At 42.4% G+C, this 26203-nt stretch overlaps 2 protein-coding genes across 4 annotated transcripts; both read right to left on the bottom strand.

Annotated features, from left to right (window-relative positions):
• Window positions 1-901: 901 nt before the first annotated feature.
• On the bottom strand, window positions 902-11100 carry slc35b2 (solute carrier family 35 member B2). 3 transcript variants are annotated; one of them, XM_024419750.2, is made up of 4 exons: window positions 10864-11100; window positions 6061-6269; window positions 5665-5825; window positions 902-3377 (listed from the first exon to the last, which is right to left on the bottom strand). In XM_024419750.2, exons 1-4 carry the CDS (start codon window positions 10878-10880, stop codon window positions 2445-2447), a joined length of 1320 nt encoding a protein of 439 aa, XP_024275518.1. In that variant the 5' UTR covers window positions 10881-11100; the 3' UTR covers window positions 902-2444. The 3 variants fall into 3 exon arrangements, with proteins under 3 accessions (XP_024275518.1, XP_024275517.1, XP_024275519.1); XM_024419749.2 differs by lacking the exon at window positions 10864-11100 and adding an exon at window positions 7681-7927; XM_024419751.2 differs by lacking the exon at window positions 10864-11100 and adding an exon at window positions 7681-7926 and having other exon boundaries at window positions 6082-6269.
• A 6104-nt stretch (window positions 11101-17204) lies between these two features.
• Window positions 17205-26203, bottom strand: nfkbie (nuclear factor of kappa light polypeptide gene enhancer in B-cells inhibitor, epsilon). Its single transcript, XM_024419748.2, has 6 exons — window positions 25420-26203; window positions 22711-22813; window positions 21065-21275; window positions 18883-18971; window positions 17872-18120; window positions 17205-17536 (listed from the first exon to the last, which is right to left on the bottom strand). The coding sequence occupies exons 1-6, from the start codon at window positions 25761-25763 to the stop codon at window positions 17468-17470; spliced, it is 1065 nt and encodes a 354-aa protein (XP_024275516.1). The 5' UTR covers window positions 25764-26203; the 3' UTR covers window positions 17205-17467.

Below are 26203 nucleotides of genomic sequence, written 5' to 3'. Positions count from 1 at the left end.
TCAATTAGCCTTTTAAAATGATAAACTTGGATTAGCTAACACAACGTGCCATTGGAACATACAAGAGATGTTTGCTGATAATAGGCCTCTGGACGCATATGTATATATATTCCATGAAAAAAAAATGTTTCCAGCTACAATAGTAATTTACACCATTAACAATGTCTACACTGTATTTCTGATCAATTTGATGTTATTTTAATGGACAAATATTTTTTGCATTTCTTTCAAAAACAAGTAAATATCTAAGTGACCACAAAGTTTTGAATGGTAGTGTGTGTTATTTCATAGTTTAGAAGTCTTCACTATTATTCTACAATGTAGAAAATAATAAAAAATGAAGTAAAACCCTCGAATGAGTACGTTTGTCCAAACTTAACTGGTACTGTATACAAACATATAGTGTATCAATTAATGATAATTCGTTTATATACATAGCACCAATTCATTTGCCTGGCTAGGCAAACTGGAAGTCCTTCCCTCTCCATACACACTTCCTGGGTCAGCCAGGCCACTAAATTAATGCCACAAAACTTTAACATACAGCATAAAGATTGATGGCATTTTGCTAATCAAATATGTCACTATGGTTTGCTGAGTTGAATCCTAAACTAACAAAGCAGAGAGCAAATAATTGTGCAGGCTGAATGTTCAAATAAATCCGTCTGGCTGCAACTCTTGCTGGCATTTGACAGTAAATTGTCTTTTGCATGACCCAACGTTAGTGTGTCTTATTTAAAAATAAGATGGGCATCTTGAATAAGCATCTGTTGGCCGAACACACACCCTGCATCGGAAAGTATTCAGATCCCAAGCCTTTTTCCACAGTCACGTTAGCCTTTTTCCACAGTCCCGTTAGCCTTTTTCCACAGTCACGTTGGCCTTTTTCCAGTCACGTTGGCCTTTTTCCACAGTCACGTTGGCCTTTTTCCACAGTCACGTTGGCCTTTTTCCACAGTCACGTTAGCCTTTTTCCACAGTCACGTTAGCCTTTTTCTAAAATTGATTAAATTGTTTTTTTCCCTCGTCAATCTACACACAATACCCTATAATTACAAAGCGAAAACAGGTTTTTAGAAATGTTTGCATATTTATACAACTTTAAAAACAGAAATACCTTATTTACCCAAGTATGCAGATCCTTTGCTATGAGACTCGAAGTTGAGCTCAGGTGCATGAATGAACAGGGTCTGCAAACTTACGCAAATATAATATTTTGTTTAATTACATTTGCAAACAATTCTAAAAACCAGTTTTTGCTTTGACATTATGGTGGAAAAAAACGATGTAATACAGTTTAGAATAGGCTGTAACGTAACAAAATGTGGAAAAAGTCAAGTGGTCTGAATACTTTCCGTAGCCACTGTGTTGGTGACAGACACAGTTCCAGGTCTATATAATATAGAACATTAACTGCTGCAAAGTTATTTTTGATGGTTTGCTGGTAAGCTGCACATTTATTCTTGTGATACTGTGAGGAAAATGGTTTAGTTCTCTCTGTGGGGACACGATCAGTAACATTCCTTATCAGACATACTCTGGTAAGCCACGAGGGACAAAAAACATCAACTTTCTATGATCTGTATTTTGACTTGAGATCTGGGTTTGCACAGCTCGAATGTCCGCGTAAATCCTTCATTCATGTCAACGATAGACTTCTGCGAAAACGTAAGTTAAGTGGGCAGATCTCAAGTCAGAACACTGCCCAAAGTGAATCTTCTTTATACAGAAGAAATAAAATATTCAAACAGAATTACCTGATCATTGACTAGTAATGATCACAGAACATTTGTCTCATGCCATGTCCAAAAAGTAGAACAATGCAATAATGACATCCTTTTTAAACAAAATTGATATAGTATCTAAACAGAGATGATCCCCTGCTCCGCTCACCACAATATCTCATGTTCTCTCACTCTCAAAGTAACTTTTCATAGAGGCCTTATAAACCACTTAATATGGTGCCATTCGCAATGTTACATTACCAAGAGCTGGAGTCTTGCAGTACACAGCTCATGTACTAGCGCTAACGCCAACACTACACCTCAAATGTCAAATTTATGTTCCGAGTGCTGCTCCAGAAGCATATCATGGAGGCAGAAATCAAAAGGTGTCAGCCATTATCAGTTATTTACATTTCACATGCCAATGTGGTATGCTTTTGAGCTGGGTTTCAGATACACAAATGGACAAGCGACGGTTGCCGTGTTATTTAAAACGCCTGTGACTGCTGATTGTTTTAGCCGAATGACCTCCGACAACAGCTCAGTTCGTGTCAAGTCAAACACCTTTAAAAGGCATTAAATCCCTTTCTGTACCTTTTCTATACAAGTAGAAACCCATAAAATTAACACTTAAAAAGTCAAACTGGACACACAGACGAGAAAAAGCGCCACCGAAAACGTGGCTTTAGTTCATTTTCCAGTTCCCTCCAATTCCTCCTCCTAGACCTTCTGCACCTGTGGCTGCGGTACCTTGCGTCCCGCCTTCATGCGGCTGCGGGCGTAGACACGCAGGAAGAGGGAGAGGAAGACCACGGCCATGCCAAAGCCCCCCACCATGGTGACGGCATGGCCGTACAGGAAGCAGGAGAGCAGGATGGCGATGGCCTGCCGCAGGGTCATGATGATGGTGAAGACGGCGGCGCCGAACTGCGCGATGGTGTAGAAGATGAAGAGCTGGCCGCACGCCGAGCACACCGACAGCAGCACAGCATGGAATGCGAACTCCGAGTGGCGTGTCATGAAGGCCAGCGAGTCGAAGAAGGCGCCCTGCTCCAGCAGCGAGCCCACGGTGAAGAGGCAGGAGAAGAGGTTGACCCCGAACATCATCTGCACAGATGACATCTTGTGCTTGAACAGGTTGTCCTGCCAGTTGGACGTGAAGCTGTCGAAGACTATGTAGCCACCCAAGATGACCACGCCGCTGAACGTTGTGACCGTAGATGGGTGCTTATCTGCCGTGCTCGTCAACAAGAACATGCTGACACCCAGAGAGATGAGTGCCGCCGTCAGGTACTCCCAGTACTCGTAGCTCTTGTGTGACACAATCTTGCCCATGAGCATGACAGGGATCACTTTAGAGGCCTTGGCCAGCACCTGGGTGGGGAAGCTGATGTACTTGAGGGCCTCGTACTGGCACCAGCTGCTGAGGACGTTGGAGAGCGAGGCAAATGAGTACTTGTACATGGGTGCGCCGTGGCGAGGCTGCTTAAACAGGACACACCACAGGCCTGACACGGTCAGTGCCAGGATACGGTTCATGAACACCAGGAACTGGGAGTCCTTGAAGTGTTCGCCCTCCTCCTCGGGGGTGGAAGCCCCGTACGAGCGAGTCATCACCCTCTCCTGTAGGACACCCCATGTCAGGTAGGACACCTGGAGAGACAACAGGATAACAGAGGAGACTAAACAATACGAAGTACATAAGATATGAATAAGTCAATATGTTTGCATTGCAGTTTAAATAAATAGAATCTAGCCAAATCAAATGTATTTACAGTGCCTTCAGAAAGTATTTACACCCCTTGACTTTTTCCCCATTTTGTTAATACAGCCGGAATTTAAGTGATTCAATTGCGATTTTGTGTCACTGGACCCTAGACACACACACACAATACCCAATAATATCAAAGCGGAATCATGTTTTTAGAAATGTGTGCAAATTAATAAAAAGTTGAAATGTCGTGTCAAAAAGTGGCATAAAAATTTGCTTAACAAGTCCCATATATTTTTGAATGACTACCTCATCTCTATACCCCACACATACAGATAGTTGTAAGAGCCCTCAGTCGAGCAGTGAATTTCAAACAGATTCAACAACAAAGACCAGGGAGGTTTTCCAATGCCTCGCAAAGGGCACCTACTGGTAGACAAAAAAACAAAAACATTGACTATCCCTTTGAACATGAAGTTAATAAATAAATGGTGTATCAATACACTCAGACAAAGATACAGGTGTCCTTCCCAACTCATTTGCCATAGAGCAGGTATTGGGGGTAGGCCAAATAAAAATGTGATTCCAAGACGACATTGAATGTTCCTGAGCGGCCTAGTTTCAATTTGGACTTAAAATAAAACATAAAATTGCCATGAAAACCTATGGCAAGACTTGAAAATGGATTTCTAGCAATGATCAACAACCAACTTGACAGAGCTTGAAGAACTAAAAAAATAATAATACTGTACAATCCAGGTGTGCAAAGATCTTAAAGCTGGCCGATCGAAGGGAGGGCGGTGCGGCAGGTGCCGCTTTTCCAACAGATGCTGTTATTTTATCTAAAAGATCAGGTATACACCAACCCCAGCTAAGTAGCTCTTGCAAACATTTAAAGTGCAATTATGCTTTTTAACTCCAGCACATTGCCACGATTGTCAGCTATGTACAGAATGTAGCTGATCTACTGATAATCTCAGTGCGTCCTTGCTGGGATGACAATCTACAGTTCAGCGTCGTGTTCTTCTAATTTAGAATTCTTCATGTTCTTACCATGTTGAGAAATAAGGTGATGAAAGAAATCACAGGCCAAGGAAAACTTAAAATTATTATTATTTTTTTTAAATCAACATAATTGGTAAAGCTAAGGAAAATTCTAAATTGATCTGGGAGAATCTAAAGAAGTTGACAGGGAAAGACCATAGTAACACTGCAAAAACAGTCTCTCAAAGTGCTTGATAGACATCAACACTGTTACATCTTCAGAAAGCATGAGATCCTGAGCTTATATTCAAGATCTTAAATGGTCTGGCACCCCTCTGCCATGAGAGGTGACTGTATAGTTCCCTTAAGGAATAGCACCTTTAGTCAAACTGCTTTCTCTATGAGAGCTTCCCATGTCTGGAACACACTGCCATCAGACACACAACTGCACCACCTATCGCACCTTCACAAAAAACTAAATCATGGCTAAAGGCCAATTAGACTTGGGAACATAATCCCTAGCTGTGTATTACTGCTTTCCATGTTATCTGTAGCTTGTGAGGTGTGGAAACACTGTTTGTTACTTTTAAACATTTTGTTTTGTTGCTCTGTTTGTCTGCGTGCTACTTGTCCTATGTTGCTCTGTCTGTCTGCTACGTGTTACTTGTCCTATGTTGCTCTGTCTGTCTGCTACGTGTTGTATGTCCTATGTTGCTCTGTCTGTCTGCTACGTGTTGTATGTCCTATGTTGCTCTGTCTGTCTGCTATGTGTTGCTTGTCCCGTTGCTTTGGATGTGCTCACTGCTCATTGTTTGTCTGTATTGTTATTGTAATAGTTTTTAATAACATGCCCAGGGACTGTGGTTGAATATTAGCTGGCTGGCTAAAACCGACACTTTTACTAAAAGGTTGATTAAATGTGCACTGTCACTGTAAACATAAACTCAATAAAGTAAAGAGACTTACCCAGAAAGAGTCACAACTGGAATCGCTGCCAAAGGTGCTTCTACAAAGTACTGACTCAGGGGTGTGAATACTTACGTAAATTAGAATTCTGTATTTATTTTTTCAATAAATTAGCATGTTTTAACTTTGTCATTATTGGGTAACGTAAAAAAAATATATTTAATACATTTTTGAATTCAGGCTGTAACACAACCAAATGTGGAATATGTCAACAGGTATGAATACATTCTGAAGGTGCTGTATACAGCCATTTTAACTACATGTCACAAAGTGCTCTACCTGAAGTCCTGCAGCGCAGAAGACTAACTTGAAGGCTTGTCTAGCCGACGAGCCCGAGTCCGCATCATTTCTGGGAGCTAGCGACACGTCGTCTAGGAGACCTGTCTTCGTTTCACTTCCAAACACACAGGCCTTTATGACAGGATAGAAAATGCCTCGGCCTGGGAGGAGGGGAATAAACAAGGTCCAGAACACATCAACCATTCACTGATCCATCCAATTCAACATACTGATTATGTTATGTCAACAGAGAGAACATGGGATTTGCAACTTGAAGGACACTAAGTCATACTGGATAGATAGGTAGGTGTTAGTCATGTGAAGAAAGGGTGTAGGCCTGTGTGTGTATGGGTCTGCGTGTATGCCAGCGTATAAGTGCAACGTGTGTGTAATCACCAGTTTGTAGATCATCCACACCTGTTTGGAGGTAGTTGATCCTCTTCAAGTAGGTGATGAGGAAGTAGCCGGGGATGATGATGGTGGTATAGCCCAGCACGTTGAGGAAGAAACGGAACAGCCACACGTCATGCCAGTCCTGCAGCAGCGACAACGCTTCGTCCGCCGCCAGCGAAGATGGGAGGATCAGAACCAGGCCAAGCCAAAGCCTTCAGCGCGCGTACGCGTACACACACGTACACACACGTACACACACGTACACACACACACACACACACACACACACACACACACACACACACACACACACACACACACACACACACTAGGATTAGTACCAGAGACATGGCAGGTAAGTTACGTAGCCATTGAAGCAGCATGTTTTTCCCCACATTTTTAGAGTGATGGATTGAAATACTTCAGACTCATCTCTGATGAGATATCCAAACTTTTATTAATATTGGAAGGTGGGACACTGTCATTTAAAGCACAAAACACCCATTGAGTCAAGAGAAGAGACCATCCATCCCTTTTCATACAACAGCCCCCTACTGGTCGAGGTGGCAAGACCAGTTTCCACCTGTCATGTTCTCTAATCCTGTACACTAGCATCCTTTTCCACAGATACTACTAACCTACCTACACCCATCCCTTGTGTATGTATGTGTGTGTGTTGGGGGGGGGAGATTGTAACCTAATCAGGCTGTGTGAAAGGTGTGTTCCCAGCCTGCCTGGATACTTCTCTGCTTGACAGACAGAGGCTCTTTGTGTGCACCTCTACCCCAGGCCATTGCAGCTTCTCCCAGTGCAACCTGGGCTGTGAACAAGCAGCTCACTATACGCAGGAATGCAGTCCTCTCTGCACTTTAACCAACCAACATGCAGGCCGAAGCTGTTCACATCAGGGCAGAGACTGAAAAATGGCCACATTTAGGCTACTGGAATGGACAGTAGGCCAAATCATGCCACAGTTGCCGGGATTTCATCTCCTTATCACATGGTTCATATTTGACTGTTACACAATTGCAAAGAGGGCCTTGTTGCTTTTATATAAAGTAGGTACTCTGCAACAGTTAGCCTAATTATTGTAATGGTTAGAATACACACTTGTATGACTTGAGACTAAGATGTCAGCACGGACCCATGTTGTTTTTCACAGACTTGACAGGGATGGACTACATTACACAGGTTTGTCCATGAAAAGCTGAACTGTCTCCATTGTAATAATATACAGTAACAGCAACCACATACGACTATTTACACAACCCAAAGGAATGGACTAAAAGCTGAACGCGTGAACAGTTATATGACTAGACCTACATGTCAATGGCCACAGCAAGGGTCTTTATTCTGCATTTATTCATTTCGACGTAAGTAACTAGTTAAACTGTTGTCATAACAGCTAACGTTAGCTCTAGAAACTAAGTACAATGTTGCAATCTTCCTGAAAACAAAACGTCGCGTGCACAGTCCGACTGTTGTTTACAAAGGCGCGCTCACATTGACAAATAGCAGTTTGCTGTGTCAAACCAACAAAATAATGCTTTACGTTGGGTTTAAATTGAATGCATTTTCAAAGGAAAATTAAAAGGCGACCGCATCAGCGTAATGTCTTCCTACCTCCATGAAAAAGATGGCATTTTCCTCCCACTAACAACTGGCGTAGCGAACACGCCGAACAACTTAACCGCTTTCGTTGCAATGAAGCATGTAGCGACGCAAATCAACTGTTGGAATCGTTATTATAAAAGCAATTTCGCCCCTGAGCTAACGGTTTTCTTTCCCAGTACCTTTACAACTTATCAATTGCCTATGTGTTCACTTCAAGAAAGAATCTCCCCCCCCCCCTTCAGTGGAAAATTAGGTTGTAGTCCTCTTTTGCGACATTGCCATCTGTAGGGCTGGATGAATACATTTACGAATCCACTGCACTGTAGTACAGCACAACTATTGTGCACAGCACAGTACTGTAACTATCGCTACAATATGTACAGTAGTTTAAATTTAACAAGAAAGTCAATCAGAAATGAAACCTTGGAAGAATTAAGTTGATTCACAACAACAGAGTACATGCCTGTCACCCGTTAATGTAATAGAAACAATATTATCAACATTGTTCATGCTTTGGAAAAACTATTTATCCAAACAAGGAGTTTTAATTTATCCACACTGAAAACCAAAAGTTTGGAAAGATGCATGTCCCTCACAAAAAAAGGAAGCTAGAACAGCCAGCACGTTTCTCAGCACACCAGCAAGCAAATGCTGTTCTCTTGACAATGAGGAAGTGTTGCTGTCCAAAAACACAGACATGCCTGTCATTGAGCCCATGCCATGATTAGATAGCGGAAAAACCCACCAATCTCTTTTACAAGTTCTTTAAACAATTCAAGTTCATTTACCAACATTTCTGAAAATGGACATATACTGAACAAAAATATAAACACAACATGTAAAATGTTGGACCCATGTTTCATGAGCTGAAATAAAAGATCCCAGAAATGTTCAATACACACAAAAAGCTTATTTCTCTCATTCTGTGCACACATTTGTTTACTTCCCTGTTAGTGAGTATTTCTCCTTTGCCAAGATAATCCGTCCACCTGACAGGTGTGGCATATCAAGAAACGGATTAAACAGCATGATCATTACACAGGTGCACCTTGTGCTGGGGACAATAGAAAGCCATTCTAAAATGTGCAGTTTTGTAACACAACACAAAGCCACAGATGTCTCAAGTTTTGAGGGAGTGTGCAATTGGCATGCTGACTGCAGGAATGTCCACAAGAGCTGTTGCCAAATAATTGAATGTTAATTTCTCTACCGTATGCCACCTCCAACATCATTTTATAGAATTTGGCATTACGTCCAACCGGCCTCACAACTGCAGACCGCGTGTAACCACGCCAGCCTTGGGCCTCCACTTCCGGCTTCTTCACCTGCGGGATCGTCTGAGACCAGTCACCCGGACAACTGATGTAACTGAGGAGTATTTCTGTCTGTAATAAAGCCCTTTTGTTGAGAAAAACTCATTCTGATTGGCTGGGCCTGGCTCCCCAGTGGGTGGGCCTATACCCACCCTTGGCTTATCAGTGATGTCTGTTGTACTGTTGTGCTGGGTACGGTATGTGCTGCACACTGTCAGTGCAGTACACATGCTGCGTAGCATGCTACACAAAGGCCTTTTCCGACAGCTATCATCTTATTAGCCAAGGATGGCCTTATGAGACTATTACCTTATTAGAAAAGAGGATGTGCAAATAATGTATCTGCTCAAAGGAAGTGCCTACCTACCTGCCCATCATGCTCCATTCTCATGCATGCTTTCATGCAATGTTGGGGTGGTTGGGTAGAGAGGAAGTAGCCTTAACCAGGGGTTGTAGGTGTCATAAAGTAGGAGTGCTGCTGATCTAGGATCAGTTCAGCCTTTTAGATCATAATGTATAAGATTATATGGACTAGTGGGACCAGGGCCCATATCCACAAAGCATCTCAGAGTAGGAGTGCAGGTTTAGGTTTGACCAAGTCCCATCTGTCCATGTAATCTTATTCATTATGATCTAAAAGGCAAAACTGATCCTAAATCAGCACTCCTCCTCTGATATGCTTTGTGGATCCTAGGTCAAATGAAATCATGCTGTATTTATACAGCATATTTAAGACATGGTATGCAAAGCAATGTGCTTTACAGGGGGAAAAAATGATTTAAACAACTATGAAAATAAAATATGAAAAGATTAGAGCTCAAAATATTAATAAATTCAATACAGACAGGCCTTGGAGTCAGTCTCTTTGTCAACATGAATATTAACATCACCCAACACAATGATTTTTATCATAGTTCTCAAGGACAATAAGACAATAGTTCAGATAAATCAGTAAAGAAAGTGGGGCAGTGCTTTGGTGGCCTATACAGGGATATATCCAGCACTGGTGGCTGACATTTAAACAGTGTAGCAAGATGCTCAAAAGACCCAAAGTCGCCAAACGAAATGTCCTTACAACTGAGAGCATTAGTAAAATTAGAAGCTGTCCCCCCACCCTTTTCCCTTTTCTGATAGAGTATGAAAAGCTGTAGTCTGGGGGGGGAGGTTTCAATAAGAGCGGCACTACAGTCTGACTACACAGTCATGTTTCAGTGAAAAACATGCAATCAACTTTGCGCTCAGTAATGAGGTCATTCATGAGAAAGGTTTTACTGGTGATTGTTCTAACATTTAAAACCTCCATATTCAATGTGTGGGTCGCTCTGCCCCTGGGGAATCTGCCTCGAGGTAAACCAATGGAATAACAACCAAATTAAATGATTAACATTACAACCACGGGCCTCCTGGGTGGCGCAGTGGTTGACGCTGTACTGCAGCGCCAGCTGTGCCACCAGAGACTCTGGGTTCGCGCCCAGGCTCTGTCGTAACCGGCCGCAACCAGAAGATCCGTGCGGCGACGGGTTAGGGAGGGTTTGGCCGGTAGGGATATCCTTGTCTCATCGCGCACCAGCGACTCCTGTGGCGGGCCGGGCGCAGTGCACGCTAACCAAGGTTGCCAGGCTTCCGGGTTGGATGCGCATTGTGTTGTGTCAGAGGACGCATGACTTTCAACCTTCGTCTCTCCTGAGCCCATACGGGAGATGTAGCAATGAGACAAGATAGTAGCTACTAACAATTGGATACCAAGCAATTGGGGAGAAAAAAGGGGGTTAAAATAACATTTAAAAACAGTCTCAAATCTATCAGAATGGTAGGAGATAAAAGTTTGTATAAACTCACTAGAATGCAGAGTTATAGGAATATTAATTAGGTTACTCACAACAACCATAGTTCCATTTCTGCAGGAGTTGATATGGTTTCCAAGTCCTCTGTTGCTTATTCTGACAGGGAGAACTGGAGCACTATCAGACCCTGTCCGTCAGTCTCTAAAACAGTTTGATGTTGCTGGAAATAATCTTGGTCCGCACTCCTAGTCTGAGATGCTTGATACATACAGCCCCCGGAGTCTTGTCACAGGACACAGGACAAAAAAGCAGCCAGGTGTGTCTACTGACAATAGTCATTTTAGGGAATTCGTTCACTCAAAAGGGCGTCGGCCATTAGGTTCACAACATTGTGTCCTGGTTGGGGCAAATAAAGATTTGTTTGTTCAGTTACAGTGTTGAGAAAATATAATTTGCATAACCCCTGCCAAAACAGTGGATTCCCAATCATCCGGAAAAACAAACTAGACTAGTTTATCTGGCTTATATTTGAGTATTAACAAGTTGTCAAAGAATAAATCAGATAAATGCCAAAATAAAGGCTCAAATAAGTTCCTCCCTACCCGGCACACTGGTTGAAACAACGTTGTTTCCATTTCAATGAAATTACATTGAACCAATGTGGAATAGACATTGTCTGTGCCCAGAGGGTAAAATGCTTGTGAAATAAATTATGCCAACATGCAAATAGAAGATAAAACATTCCCCATCAACAAAGACAACAAATGAATCCCTCACCTCATTGAAAGGCTTCTTTATACTTGGGCCCAGTCTTGCCTTAGGCCTGTGCCTGAATATTAAATACGGGCAGCCTGTCAGAGTACACAGAGAACAGGTAGGTTATCCGGCAGAGCGGAATTTCAAGACTCATTGTACAAATGGAAGAACCCAGCAACAACAATAAATAGGATTTACCAAAAGCATCAGACAGGAAACTGAGAAATAAGGGGGTTTGCCGTTATCAAGGAGGCTTTGTTCTCCCGAGTCAGCATCCCACAATGTTTACAAAAATTATTTGGATGGATCTGCAGTACATGCTGAGTCAGCAATAGCCTGCAAGAATGGCTCTATCAAGAAAACATCTATTCGACCTCTAGTCTATATTAATGACAAACAGTGCATTCAGAAAGTATTCAGACCCCTTGACTTTTTCCACATTTGTTTGTCACATTACAGCCTTATTCTTTAATGGATTAAATCATTTTTTCCCTCAGCAATCTACACACAATACCCCATGATGACAAGGCAAAAACAGGTTTTTGAAAATGTTTGGAAATGTATTAAAAAAAATAAAAAACAGAAATACCTGATTTACATAATTATTCAGACCCTTAACTATGAGACTCGAAATTGAGCTCAGGAGCATCCTGTCTCCATTGATCATCCTTGAGATGTTTCTACAACTTTATTGGAGTCAACCTGTGGTAAATTAAATTGATTGGACATGATTTGGTAAGGCTCACACCTGTCTATACAAGGTCCCCAAGTTGACAGTGCATATCAGAGCAAAAGCCAAGCCACGAGGTCGAAGGAATTGTCCTTAGAGCTCCGAGACAGGATTGTGTCGAGGCACAGGTCTGGGGAAGGATAGCAAAAAATTGCTGAAGCATTGAAGGTCCCAAGAACACAGTGACCTCCATCATTCTTAAATGGAAGAAAATTGGAACCACCAAGACTTCCTAGGGCTGTCCGCCAGGCCAAACTAAGCAATCAGGGGCGAAGGGCCTTGGTCAGGGAGGTGACCAAGAAACCGATGGTCACTCTGACAGAGCTCCAGAGTTCGTCTGTGGAGATGGGAGAACATTCCAGAAGGACAACCATCTCTGCAGCACTCCACCAATCAGGCCTTTATGGTAGAGTGACCAGACGGAAGCCACTCCTCAGTAAAAGGCACATGACAGTCCACTTGGAGTTAGCCAAAAGGCACCTAAAGACTCTCTGACCATGAGAAACAAAATTCTCTGTTCTGATGAAACCAAGATTGAACACTTTGGCCTGAATGCTAAGCGTCACACCTGGAGGAAACCTAGCACCATCCCTATGGTGAAGCATGGTGGTGACAGCACCATGCTGTGGGGATGTTTATGAGTGGCAGGGACTGGGAGACTAGTCCCTGCCCCAGGATTGAGGGAAAGATGAATGGAGCAAAGTACAGAGAGATCCTTGATGAAGGTTCACCTTCCAACAGGACAAAGACCCTAAGCACACAGCCAAGACAACGCAGGAGTGGCTTCGGGACAAGTCTCAATGTCCTTGACAGGCTTAGCCAGAGCCCGGACTTGAACCCGATTGAACATCTCTGGAGAGACCTGAAAATAGCTGTGCAGTGACGCTTCCCATCCAACCTGACAGAGAAGAATGGGAGAAACTCCCCAAATACAGGTGTGCCAAGCTTGTAGCGTCATACCCAGGAAGAATTGAGGCTGTAATTGCTGCCAAAGGTACTTCAATAAAGTCCTGAGTAAAGGGTCTGAATACTTATGTACATGTCATATTTCATTTCTTTGTTATAAATTAGCAAAGATTTCTGAAAACCTGTTTTTACTTTGTCATTATGGGGTATTGTGGGTAGATTGATGAGGGGGGAAAAGGTATTTAATTCATTTCAGAATAAGGCTGTAATGTAACAAAATGTGGACAAAGTCAAGGGGTCTGAATATTTCCCGAATGCACTGTAATTGACTAAATCCTAATTCCATATACCATAATTTTTGTATTATCCCCTTTGAGCTTAGAGGGCCTGCTCAGATAGTATAGGTAGATTACTTATAAACAAATAATATGACACACATTTATGACACACATCCATAAAATTATCAAGGAACCTACCAGGTACAACCCTAAATCCGTAATCACGGGCACCCTCATAGATATCATCCTGACCAACCTGCCCTCTAAATACACCTCTGCTGTCTTCAACCAGGATCTCAGCGATTACTGCCTCATTGCCTGTGTCCGTAATGGGTCCGTGGTCAAACGACCACCCCTCAACACTGTCAAACGCTCCCTAAAACACTTCGGCGAGCAGGCCTTTCTAATAGACCTGGCCCGGGTATCCTGGAAGGATATTGACCTCATTCAGTCAGTAGAGGATGCCTGGTTATTCTTTAAAAGTGCTCTCCTCACCATCTTAAATAAGCATGCCCCATTCAAGAAAATTAGGACTAAGAACAGATATAGCCCTTGGTTCACTCCAGACTTGACTGCCCTTGACCAGCACAAAAACATCCTGTGGCGTACTGCATTAGCATCGAATAGCCCCCGCGATATGTAACTTTTCAGGGAATTTAGGAACCAGTATACACAGACAGTTGGGAAAGCAAAGGCTAGCTTTTTCAAACAGAAATTTGCATCCTGTAGCACAAACTCCAAAAAGTTCTGGGATACTAATGTCCATGGAGAATAAGAGCACCTCCTCCCAGCTGCCCTGTTCAACCTCTCTTTCGTATCATCTGAGATCCCCAAAGATTGGAAAGCTGCTGCGGTAATCCCCCTCTTCAAAGGGGGAGACACTCTAGACCCAAACTGTTACAGACCTAAATCTATCCTACCCTGCCTTTCTAAAGTCTTCGAAAGCCAAGTTGACAAACAAATCACCGACCATTTAGAATCCCACCATACCTTCTCAGCTATGCAATCTGGTTTCCGAGCTGATCATGTGTGCACCTCAGCCACACTCAAGGTCCTAAACGATACCATAACCGCCATCAATTACAGACAATACTGTGCAGCCGTTTTCATCGACCTGGCCAAGGCTTTTGACTCTGTCAATCATCGCATTCTTATCGGCAGACTCAATAGCCTTGGTTTCTCAAATGACTGCCTCGTCTGGTTCACCAACTACTTCTCAGAGTTCAGTGTGTCAAATTGGAGGGCCTGTCGTCCGGGCCTCTGCCAGTCTCTTTGGGGGTGCCACAGGGTTCAATTCTCGGGCTGACTCTTTTCTCTGTATACATCAATGATGTCGCTCTTGCTGCTGGTGATTCTCTGACCCACCTCTACGCAGACAACACCATTCTGTATAGTTCTGGCCCTTCTTTGGACACTGTGTTAACAAACCTCCAGACAAGCTTCAATGCCATACAACACTCCTTCCGTGGCCTCCAACTGTTCTTAAATGCAAGTAAAACTAAATGCATGCTCTTCAACAGATCGCTGCCCGCACCCGCCCGCCGAACTAGCATCACTACTCTGGACGGTTCTGATTTAGATTATGTTGACAACTACAAATATCTAGGTGTCTGGTTAGACTGTAAACTCTACTTTCAGACTCACATTAAACATCTCGAATCCATAATTAAATCTAGAATCGGCTTCCTATTTCGTAACAAAGCATCATTCACTCATGCCGCCAAACATACCCTCGTAAAACTGACTATCCTACCAATCATTGACTTCGGCGATGTCATTTACATAATAGCCTCCAACACTCTACTCAGAAAATTGGATGTAGTCTATCACAGTGCCATTAGTTTTGTCACCAAAGCCCCATATTTTACCCACCACTGCAACCTGTATGCTCTCGTTGGCTGGCCCTCGCTTCATATTCGTCGCCAAACCCACTGGCTCCCGGTCATCTATAAACCTTTGCTAGGTAAAGCCCCGCCTTATCTCAGCTCACTGGTCACCATAGCAGCACCCACCCATAGCACACGCTCCAGCAGGTATATTTCACTGGTCATCCCCAAAGCCAACTCCTTGTTTGACCGCCTTTCCTTCCATTTCTCTGCTGCCAATGACTGGAACAAATTGCAAAAATCACTGAAGCTGGAGTTGTCAGAGCAGCTTACCGATCATTGCACCTGTACACAGCCCATCCGTAAATATCCCACCCAACTACCTCATCCCCATATAGTTATTTTTTTCTCTCCTTTGCAACCCAGTATCTCTACTTGCACATTCATCTTCTGCACATCTATCACTCCAGTGTTTATTGCTAAATTGTAATTATTTCACCACTATGGCCTATTTATTGCCTTACCTCCCTAATCTTACTACATTTGCACACACTGTATATAGATTTTTTTATTGTGTTATTGACTGTACTTTTGTTTCTCCCATGTGTAACTCTGTGTTGTTGTTTGTGTTGCACTGCTTTGCTTTATCTTTGCCAGGTCGCAGTTGTAAATGAGAACTTGTTCTCAACTGTCCTACCTGGTTAAATAAAGGTGGGGGGGAAAAATGAACAGAAATTCTGAACATATGTTTAGGAATGACAAGGAAAAAAAGTGAAATGGTGTTGATTATATTCTGTTTATTACAAAATATAAGTTTGAAACTGTTAAGAGAAGGTTCAAAGATCAAAGCTAATTGATCAGAGAGAAGGAGGTTGGTTAAACAGGGAAAATAGAACTGTATTGAAAATACATCTATTATGATCAAATGCGTCTTACCAAAAAAGATACTGGCAAGGCAATACATTCAAAGTATAAACCAATAAATGAAATATACAATGAAAGATATTAAGTTATGATAATAGATAAAGAACCTCTTTATGATAACAGATTTACAGTGACTAAATTTTTTTTTAAATGTAAAGTTCCATTCTGAGAGCTTAAACTATTTTCACTTACAGCATGACAGCAATGCATTTTCTTAATCAGTTAGTATACACATTTGATAGAGGTAGATTCCTTGTATTTTACAGGGAAATTAAACATTTGAATTCTTCCCACTCATAATCATCTGTTTTTGATAGTAAATGAATGTAGTTCATTTAGTTTCCAAGTCAGATTTAACTGCTCCTAGTATTTTATTATGGGTATAGAACTGATTCAGTAGATATACATTTTCCCCTTTGTACCTTTTGCTAGTGGAGAAAAGGCTACTTTTCAATGTGAATTTCTCATGCAGAGGGACAAATCTTAACTTTGACTTTTCATGCACAACTCAATCTTACATTGACTTCAATGCATGATTAACACAAAAGGCATGCAGATTGCAGGTTAGTATTCAGCCCATATAGTATATAGTCATGATGTACAAAACATTAGGAGCACCTTCCTAACATTGAGTTGCACCCCCCCGTCCCTCCCCTTTGAACTAAAAACTGCTTTAATTAATCGGGGTATGGACTCTACACGGTGTCCAAAGTGTTCCACAGGGATGCTGGCCCATGTTGACTCCAATGCTTCCCACAAATGTGTCAAGTTGACTGGATGTCCTTTGGGTGGTGGGCCATTTTTGATACACACAGGAAACTGTTGAGCATGAAAAACCCAGCAGAGTATGCAGTTCTTGACACCCTCAAACTGGTGCACCTGGCCCCTACTACCATACCCCATTCAAAGTCACTTAAATATTTTGTCTTGCCCATTCACCTTCTGAATGGCACACATACACAATCCATGTCTCTTAGGTCTCAAGGGTCTCTTCTTTAACCTGTCTCCTCCCCTTCATCTACACTGATTGAAGTAGATTTAACAATAAGGGATCATAGCTTCCACCTGGATTCACCTGGTCAGTATATATCAGCAGGTGTTCCTAATGTTTTGTTCACTCAGTGTACACACAATATAAATGAAAGTAAACCATCACACAATAAGAAACATGACTGAAGTAAAGCTACAGTTTTCCGATGAGGCTCCATGATGAGGCTCAAGATGTTCAAGATTCAAAATGTCTCCAGCTGTAGAGTATATTCAGGTGGTGAGAGTACACTCAGAATGGCCCTCCAACCACTGACCTGCCCTGGATTTGAATGTCATCAAAAGGGAAAAGAGCAAGGATCTGAAAGGAAGCCATATGGTGGGGGTTTATTTTTCACATATTTTATACCTCTGATGCAGACAACAGTCCAGTCAGTCTCTTTCATAACAATAAATAAATTGGGAATGTTACAATTTCCCCCCAAATCCTCACAAATATGTATTTATAGCATTTTCAGTGAATATCAGCGGACTTCGAGTCAAACGCCAAATACACTTTGAGCTGATTTCCCAGACACAGATGAAGTTTATATCTATAGTCCTGGACGGAAAAAAGCATTTTCAATGGAGAATCTTTTTAGTCCAGTACAAGGATTAATTTGTGTGTGGGAAACTGACCCTTCCTGTATAACTCACATCATCATTGCCGTCGGCTAGATCCAGTGCCGTCTCATCCTCCATGTTCCTCAGCATCTTGTCGGCCCCAGACTGGCAGAGCAGGTTGGCGATGGCTGCGTCCTGCCGGCCCACCGCCAGGTGAAGTGGCGTGCAGCCGTTAAACATCGCAGCGTCCATGTCAGCTCCCTTGTTCAGCAGCAGAGTCACAGAGATTGCGTCATGGAGCTCCACGGCCAGATGGAGAGCTGTCTTACCACTTGTACCTTCCTGGGGGACAGAGAGAAGACAGGCAAGGGTAAGGGAATCGGTAAATACAATTTCCCCTCAAAAAAGATAGGGTGAGGGAAAGGCCACCAGGGGGAGCAAAGGACCAAACAATCTGTCCTCCTCAATCAAGTAGCTATTCATTCTAAAACTGAAAATGTGCCAATGTCTTGAACACATAAAATTAGGCATATTATATCTACTGTATAGCAAGCTTATTTCCCCCAGAAATATATCTGGGGTAGGTAAGGTCAGTCTGCTATGTTGTGTTGAGTTCTATATCCATCTATATGTGACTCAGACTTGCTGGCCAGGGCCTATTCTCTGACACGTCAAGCATCTCCAGAAAACCCCCTGGTTCCCAGCCAGCCTCATCACGACCCAACTCTAATTACATGAATCCATCAGAATCCACTGAGCTCAGACCGTATCACTATCAGTACAGTAAAGTAGTAAAGGACGTAGCTTGAAGGAGAAAGTCTGTACCTCTAAATATATATATTTTTAAATACCATGTGTTCATTAATATATCACATTTGCTCATATCATGCAATGATACATTCCTTTAAAGACAGTTCTCAAAGGTGCAGCTTGATCATCTAAGTCGAGGTAAATGCATATCTGCCCTACTACAAATTAAGAGGATTTAGGAAAGACACAATGTTATGAAGTACTAACTACAGTATTACAACACAATGTAATGCAGTACTTGAGTAATGCAAGGTTATTGTAAGGGAGTACACCCAGGGACGTCATTGAACAAACCTGGATGTTGAGGTCTGCCCCTTTCTTCATCAGTAGCTTCATCAGACAATGTTGTCTGTTCACAGTGGCTAAGTGGAGACAGGTGAGACCTGAAAACAAAGACACATTCCTTTAAAAAAATATCACCTTTCAAAAATCACCTTTCTGAATGAGGGATTAGATTATTTTGACTACATGTTATAGCTAGTATCAAACAAGCATCAGTAAGGTCATGCCACGTGACACACAATAACATACATAAGCTACATATCAAACAAAATATACAATTGTTTACAACCATTAACATGATTTCCATCTCCAAAATCTACTAAGCCAGGAACATCGAATAACAGCTCGACAGCAACAACAAATCATTTAGACCACAGTCTTGTCTCGCACAGAGCAATGTCGCAATAAAACACAAAGCGCGAGGCAAGAACAAGCTCGCACAGATGCCGACATACTGTAGACGCCAACACAACAACAGGAAGTGGCACTAAATAAAGAGATATCACATCACAGTATCGTTATAGCCCCTCACACAGCGTGCAAGGTGGCAACAGCTAATCATCCTGGGCTCTGTTCAGTAGACACACAGCGTGCAAGGTGGCAACAGCTAATCATCCTGGGCTCTGTTCAGTAGGCACACAGCGTGCAAGGTGGCAACAGCTGATCATCCTGGGCTCTATTCAGTAGGCACACAGCGTGCAAGGTGGCAACAGCTGATCATCCTGGGCTCTGTTCAGTCGGCACACAGCGTGCAAGGTGGCAACAGCTGATCATCCTGGGCTCTGTTCAGTAGGCACACAGCGTGCAAGTTGGCAACAGCTGATCATCCTGGGCTCTATTCAGTAGGCATACAGCGTGCAAGGTGGCAACAGCTGATCATCCTGGGCTCTATTCAGTAGGCATACAGCGTGCAAGGTGGCAACAGCTTTGCAAAGGAGGGCACCTATTGGTAGATGGGTAAATATAAAAAAGCAGACATTGAATATTCCTTTGAGCATGGTGAAGTTATTAATGACACTTTGGATGGTGTATCAATACACCCCGTCACTACAAAGATACAGGCGTCCTTCCTAACTCAGTTGCCGGAGAGGAAGGAAACCGCTCAGGGATTTCACCATGAGGCCAATGGTGACTTTAAAACAGTTACAGAGTTTAATGGCTGTAGTTACTCCACAATACTAACCTAAATTACAGAGTGAAAAGAAGGAAGCCTGTACAGACTAAAAATATTTCAAAACATGCATCCTGTTTACAACAAAGCATTAAAGTAATACTGCAAAAAATGTGGCAAAGCAATTCACTTTTGTCCTGTATACAAAGTGTTATGTTTGGGCCAAATCCAATGCAACACATTACTGAGTACCGCTCTCTATATTTTCAAGCATAGTGGTGTCTGCATCATATTATGGGTATGCTTGTAATCGTTAAGGGCTGGGGAGTTTTCAGGATAAAAAATAAATGGAATGGAGCTGAGCACAGAAAAAAATCCCAGAGGAAAACCTGGTTCAGTCTGCTTTCCACCAGACACTGGGAGATTAATTCACCTTTCAGCAGGACAATAACCTAAAACACAGGGACAAATCTACACTGGAGTTGCTTACCAAGAAGACAGTGAATGTTCCTGAGTGGCCAAGTTCCAGTTTTGACTTAAATCTGCTTGAAAATCTATGGCAAGACTTGAAAATGCTTTTCTAGCAATGATACGTTTTGAAAAGAATAATGGGACAATATTGTTCATTCCAGGTGCAAAGCTCTTAGACACTTACCCAGGAAGACTCACACCTGTAATGGCTTTCAAATGTGATTCTAACATGTATTGACTCTATATTGAATATTTAAGTAAATTAGATATTTCTGTATTTCATTTTTTTTTTTTTTGCAAAAATATATATTTAATAGGCTGTAACACAACAGAATGTGGAATAAGTCAAGGGGTATGACTACTTTCTGAAGGCTCTGTACATTATGTAGAACACACATGTAGAATAAGGAAAGTAACAGCTCTATTTATGACATTTATAGCTGTAATATTTCATGTTTGCCTACTGTAGCGGGCCCAGGGTTGTATTCATTACTGCACACATAGAAAAACGAAAATGAGTGTTTCTTATATGGCAAGTCCAGGTAGGCTCCCTGTTTCAGTCAGTTTTTTCCCCCATTTGGTGCCTAATGAATATGGGCCCTGCTCTCTCACCTCTCCAGTTCTGGGTCTCCAGCACGGAGCCCAGCTTGCTGGGGGAGACATCCCGGGTCATCTCGGTGGCGCATTTGGCCTGGCCCTGCTCGCAGGCCACATGGAGCGGCGTGTTGCCCTCCTGGTCCTGCAGCTCCAGGCTGGCCCCGCTCTCCACAAGGGCCCGCACCACCGAAGACAGGCTCAGGTAGGTGGCAAGGTGTAGCGGCGTCTAAAGACCACGCATAAAAATATAATTACTTCTATGGGTACACTCAATATGGCCGTCAGTCCACCCATCACAGAACATTGACTAGGATGGGGATCCCCTTTCTAGTAATTTTATTTCTATGGAACCACGTACCAATCCAAACAAACAACCAACAATGGGTTAGTATTACAGGTTGGTGTGATATCTGACTTGGAGTCAGAATGGGCCCTCTTTTAAAGTGAATTTAATACAATCAGGGTTGCTAAGAGCTGATCAAGGATCTGAATTTAAGTACAGTAGCTAGTATCTACACTGAGTATACAAAACATTAGGAACACCTTCCTAATATTGTGTTGCACCCCCTTTTGCCCTCAGAATAGCCTCAATTCGTCAGGGCATGGACTCAAAAGCGTTCCACAGGGATGCTGACACATGTTGACTCCAATGCTTCCCACAGTTGCATCAAGTTGGCTGGATGTCCTTTGGGTGGTGGACCATTCTTGATACACATGGGAAACTGTTAAGCGTGAAAAACCCAGCAGCGTTGCAGTTCTTGACACAGTCAAACCGGTGCACCTGGCACCTACTGCCATTCCCCATTCAAAGGCACTTTGCTATTTACCCTCTGAATGGCCCTCATACACAATCCATGCCTCATTTGTCTTAAAAATCCTTCTTTAACCTGACTCCTCCCTTTCATCTACACTGATTGAAGTGGATATAACAGATGACATCCATAAGGGATCACCTCGATTCACCTGGTCAGTCAATGTCAATGTCAATACATTGGTAAGTAACTAAAATAAATCAAATGTAGGCCTAAGGCATCAATGTGGAACTGCTGGTTGAACTGTGTAGGGGGGGAATATAATGACTAATATAACCAGTAGGGCTACCACTGCTTACGTGGCTTTTGGTAAACTCTAACAGAACAGAGAAATAACAAGGCTATGTGTGTGTGAGTCACGGTGTAAAACGCTGACTGTGTCATTTCTGCTCTCTCCGCTTTCCTCTCCGACCCATCAGGATTTCTCCAATGCCACGTCAGCTTGCCCCCCTGCATGTTCACTCAAACCTCCTCTTAAATCTGCCCTGACTAGCTTAAATGTTTTTATCTATGAGACAGAGAAGATTCCAGATACGATTCCTCCACTCTTATTCGTTTTTTAAAGGCGGGAAAGCAGGGGAGTTTCCAATTTCATTTAAGCTCCGTTATGAAATAACTGTGGAACCACCCACCGAACCGTTACTGTGGGAGGATGCACTACTGGAGAAAGGGGAAGAGAATTTCTCTTGAATTACACGATGCAGAAATAACATTATCACCTCTGTCGTCATAAACATTGGCAATTGCAATCATCAAGAGGAAGTATCATGAAGGTTAAGTCAGTTTCAGTACACCAGTATAACCAGTGTTGAGGGTGTAAAGGGAGGACTGTTGCTTTGTTTACTGTACCTGGTACAAGTTGTTCTGGATGTCCAAGACATCTTTGGGGAACAGCTGTACCAGTTGGTTGGCAAAGTGTTCATCTTCATGGATGATGGCTAAATGCAGGACTCTAGAAGGGAAACAAAAACAAAACAACTTTTCTCATTATATTTCTATAATAAATCAGACTGATTTATAAAGACCCTTTTTCATTAAATGTGTCATAAAGTGTTTTTACGGTAACCCGTCCTAGGCCCCACAGCAAGCAAAAGCAGTTTTGAGTTACTGTCACTTAAACGTTGCATTCGACTGGAAAGTGAGCTGCCCGAGGAGAGTGGAATCATTTCTCATTCAAAATGTCCAGTTACTTTCCTTTAAACGTTTCAAAGTATGCAGCCTCAGGAGATGAGAACAACATGTAATTTGATGGAAAGAATTACCTGCTTGAGCATTCTTAGAATGATATCCAGACCTACCTGGAAATGTAAGACATTGCATTAATGTCAACTGTTTGCTGAGCAGGCCACACTCATTGGTTGCGAATGTTGTGCAATAATGGAACTTTTATGCAAAGAACAGTCATGTCAGGAGGATGTTTCATTCCGCAAAGCACTTTTCAAATAAGTATCTTCTTGGGTATCATTTACCACTAGAACAGTAGTTACTTGAAGAAGAACAAACAAAACTATTGGTTGATGAAGGGATGTTTAACATACACAAACCGCAGACCTATGAACTTTAACTACACAGTTAAAATGCAAATGCAATGAATTTTGTTCTTTACTGCACCCCATTCACGCTGTCATCACATTTGGTTCATACAGTCAGAGTGGAAAACAGCCACACCAAGAAACACTCACCCCAAAAGCTAAAGGGGAAGTTCTAGCAGACAAGAGTCAAATGCAGGAAATGGGCACAACAGTGCTTTGTTGAACCTATATCAAGGCTTTCCAAAACACATTGTTCACACACTATTCCCTACAAAGTGCATTACTTTGGACCAGAGCTACATTTTCAACCTAACTAACTGATGTGAAAGTAGTGTAGAAGGCCGATAAGGCCAAAAGTCTGCATGTCTGTGTGTCTGTGTGTCTGTGGTAATTGTATGAGTTTCATTAATCAGTCTATTCTTGGGAGATAATTACTATGTGAACATGTGCCCTGCCTCGTCTATCATGGGGAATTTCCAGTGCTGTGTCTTTTACACTTCTGCTTTCCAATTCGAGTTCATCCGCAGCTTTCACACAAAGGCCTGAGAGTATGTATCACTCCACACTTACTCTCCTCTTAGTCGACATCACATGCCATTATTATTGGGATTAGGATAAACATGACACACGCAAAGAAAGAGCTGTGCAGGGCAAAACTACAGGTCATTCCCCAAGCCTTGATTTATTCATCCAGACAGCAACAACAATTGGTGGTTGTTTTGATTGTTCGCTGCAAATTGGTGCAGTAGGCCTGATCTACGAAAACGCATCCATCTTCAAATTGTTATTGTGGTTAACACACTCAGACATCCAGTCATTCCATCAGACATGACGTCATCAATGAAAACGTCACCTGTTTGTTGACAGTGGTAATTTTAGATTATGCTTTCATTGCCAGATGAAACCCCTAAGAGGACAGCCAAAGAGTAGCACCCATCCAATTCTGTAAGATCTACCAGGTTGAATCTGGACGGGTCTCTAGGTGCTTGGGGCAAAGAGTTGTTTTTTGGATTGGGCACAAATGTATGGGGCAGGACAGACACCATCTTGTGCATTAGAATTGAGTTGATAGACATTTGCATGGCCCAATTGGTACTCAATATAGACTATGCTATGTATTTTAGACAGGGGAAAGTCATATTATGTATACAGATACTAAGGGCACCGCTGCTGAGACTGTTCTTTATTCTTACTCTGATTATGATCTGTTCTGATGCCTAGTCACTTTAGCCAGCGTTTATGTACATATCTACCTCAAATACCTCATATTCCTGCACATTAATCTGGTAGTGGTACTCCCTGTATATAGCCCCATTATTGTGTATTCTATTTAAGCAATAAGGCCTGATGGGGTGTGGTATATTGCCAATATACCGTGGCTAAGGGCTGTTCTTACCACGACACAACGCTGAGTGCCTGGACACAGCCCTTAGCCGTGGTATTTTTGCCATATATCACAAAGCCCAGAGGTGCCTTATTGCTATTAAAAACGGTTTACCAACAGAATTTGAGGAGTAAAAATAGGTGTTTTGTCATACCCTTGATATACGGTATAAAAGCTGTCAACCAATCAGCATTCAGGGCTCAAACCACCCAGTTAATAATTCTCTTTTTAACTCTGCATCTTTAGGGAGGGGTCATAAACAAACATTTCACGGTAGTCTACACCTATTGTTTTCGGCGCATGTGACAAATATAATTTAATTTGATATTGTCAAATTAAACTAAAATTAGCCGACTGTTGTCCATACTTGTGTCTATACTGAAAAATGTGTCCATTTTTTTCACAATTTCCTTCTGGCTATTTGTGTCCAACAAGAATTGTGGGCGGATCCCAATGTAATTCATTAAAATGCAAAGTTAACCATGCCTTGGCTGGCACACACATACACGCATGCGTGTGTTTCTTGAAACGTTGTTCACCAAAATTTCGTCGCCATGACAAGAACACGTTTTACCTTTTCAAAAACACAGCCGTAGGGGAAATTAAAATTTGAGTTATTTAAAAAGAGGTTAAAAAACGTACGTGTCTCCATCTTCAGTGATGGTGGTGAGAAGGTTTTCTTCATGTTCACTGCATTCTGTGTTCTCTGCGCTGTCATCTTTAGACTTGGAAATGTTGCAGCCCCCTATAATCTCACTCAAACTCTCAACATTTAGTGACGATGAGCCATAAGCAGAATCCAACCGCTCCTCTGTGCTGGTGATAGTCAATTTATCCCTGGCTTCACTGGGTTCAGAAGTCGAATCCTGATCTGTTTTGATAAAGGGGTCATCTTTCATTAATGATTGGAAGGATTCAACACCAGAGTCCATTTGGTTATCCTCTAATAAATCCAATTTCCGCTTCGCATCTTCGGCGCTTTGCATGGTGGCCCGCGATCCACAGTCACTCCAGGTAGTCTTGACCGGTTTACTCCCCGAGAGGTCTATATGTTGCTTGATGTTGCGAGCAGTTCTCGGGAGGAAAACTCGATCACACCTGAGTAGGAATTCACTGTTCCTTTCTGAAACCAAAGGTAGCGGTTGCGTTTCATGCCCTCGGATCGAGCGCGTTTACTTCCCCCCACACCACCAGTTTAGGCTACACGAAAATAAGTGGAGTCATCTTGCAACAATGCATAAATGGTATAAACGCTTCCCTACACGCAAAATGGGGCATTTACTTCAAAACATCATAAGAGTCTTAACATCAGCAACAGGCTTCAAAATAACGTTGGCACTGCCATAACCTGTGGTAAACCTGCATAGTTGAGAGCATGTGAGCGATGAAACGCGATAGGGGAAGCGCTCTGCGCTTACGTGAAAAG

This window comes from Oncorhynchus tshawytscha, linkage group LG05 (assembly GCF_018296145.1).
Source record: "Oncorhynchus tshawytscha isolate Ot180627B linkage group LG05, Otsh_v2.0, whole genome shotgun sequence".
NCBI classification, from domain to species: Eukaryota; Metazoa; Chordata; class Actinopteri; order Salmoniformes; family Salmonidae; genus Oncorhynchus; species Oncorhynchus tshawytscha.
The sequence above is the reverse complement of the archived record's forward strand: the minus strand, read 5'-3'. Positions and strand labels throughout refer to the sequence as shown.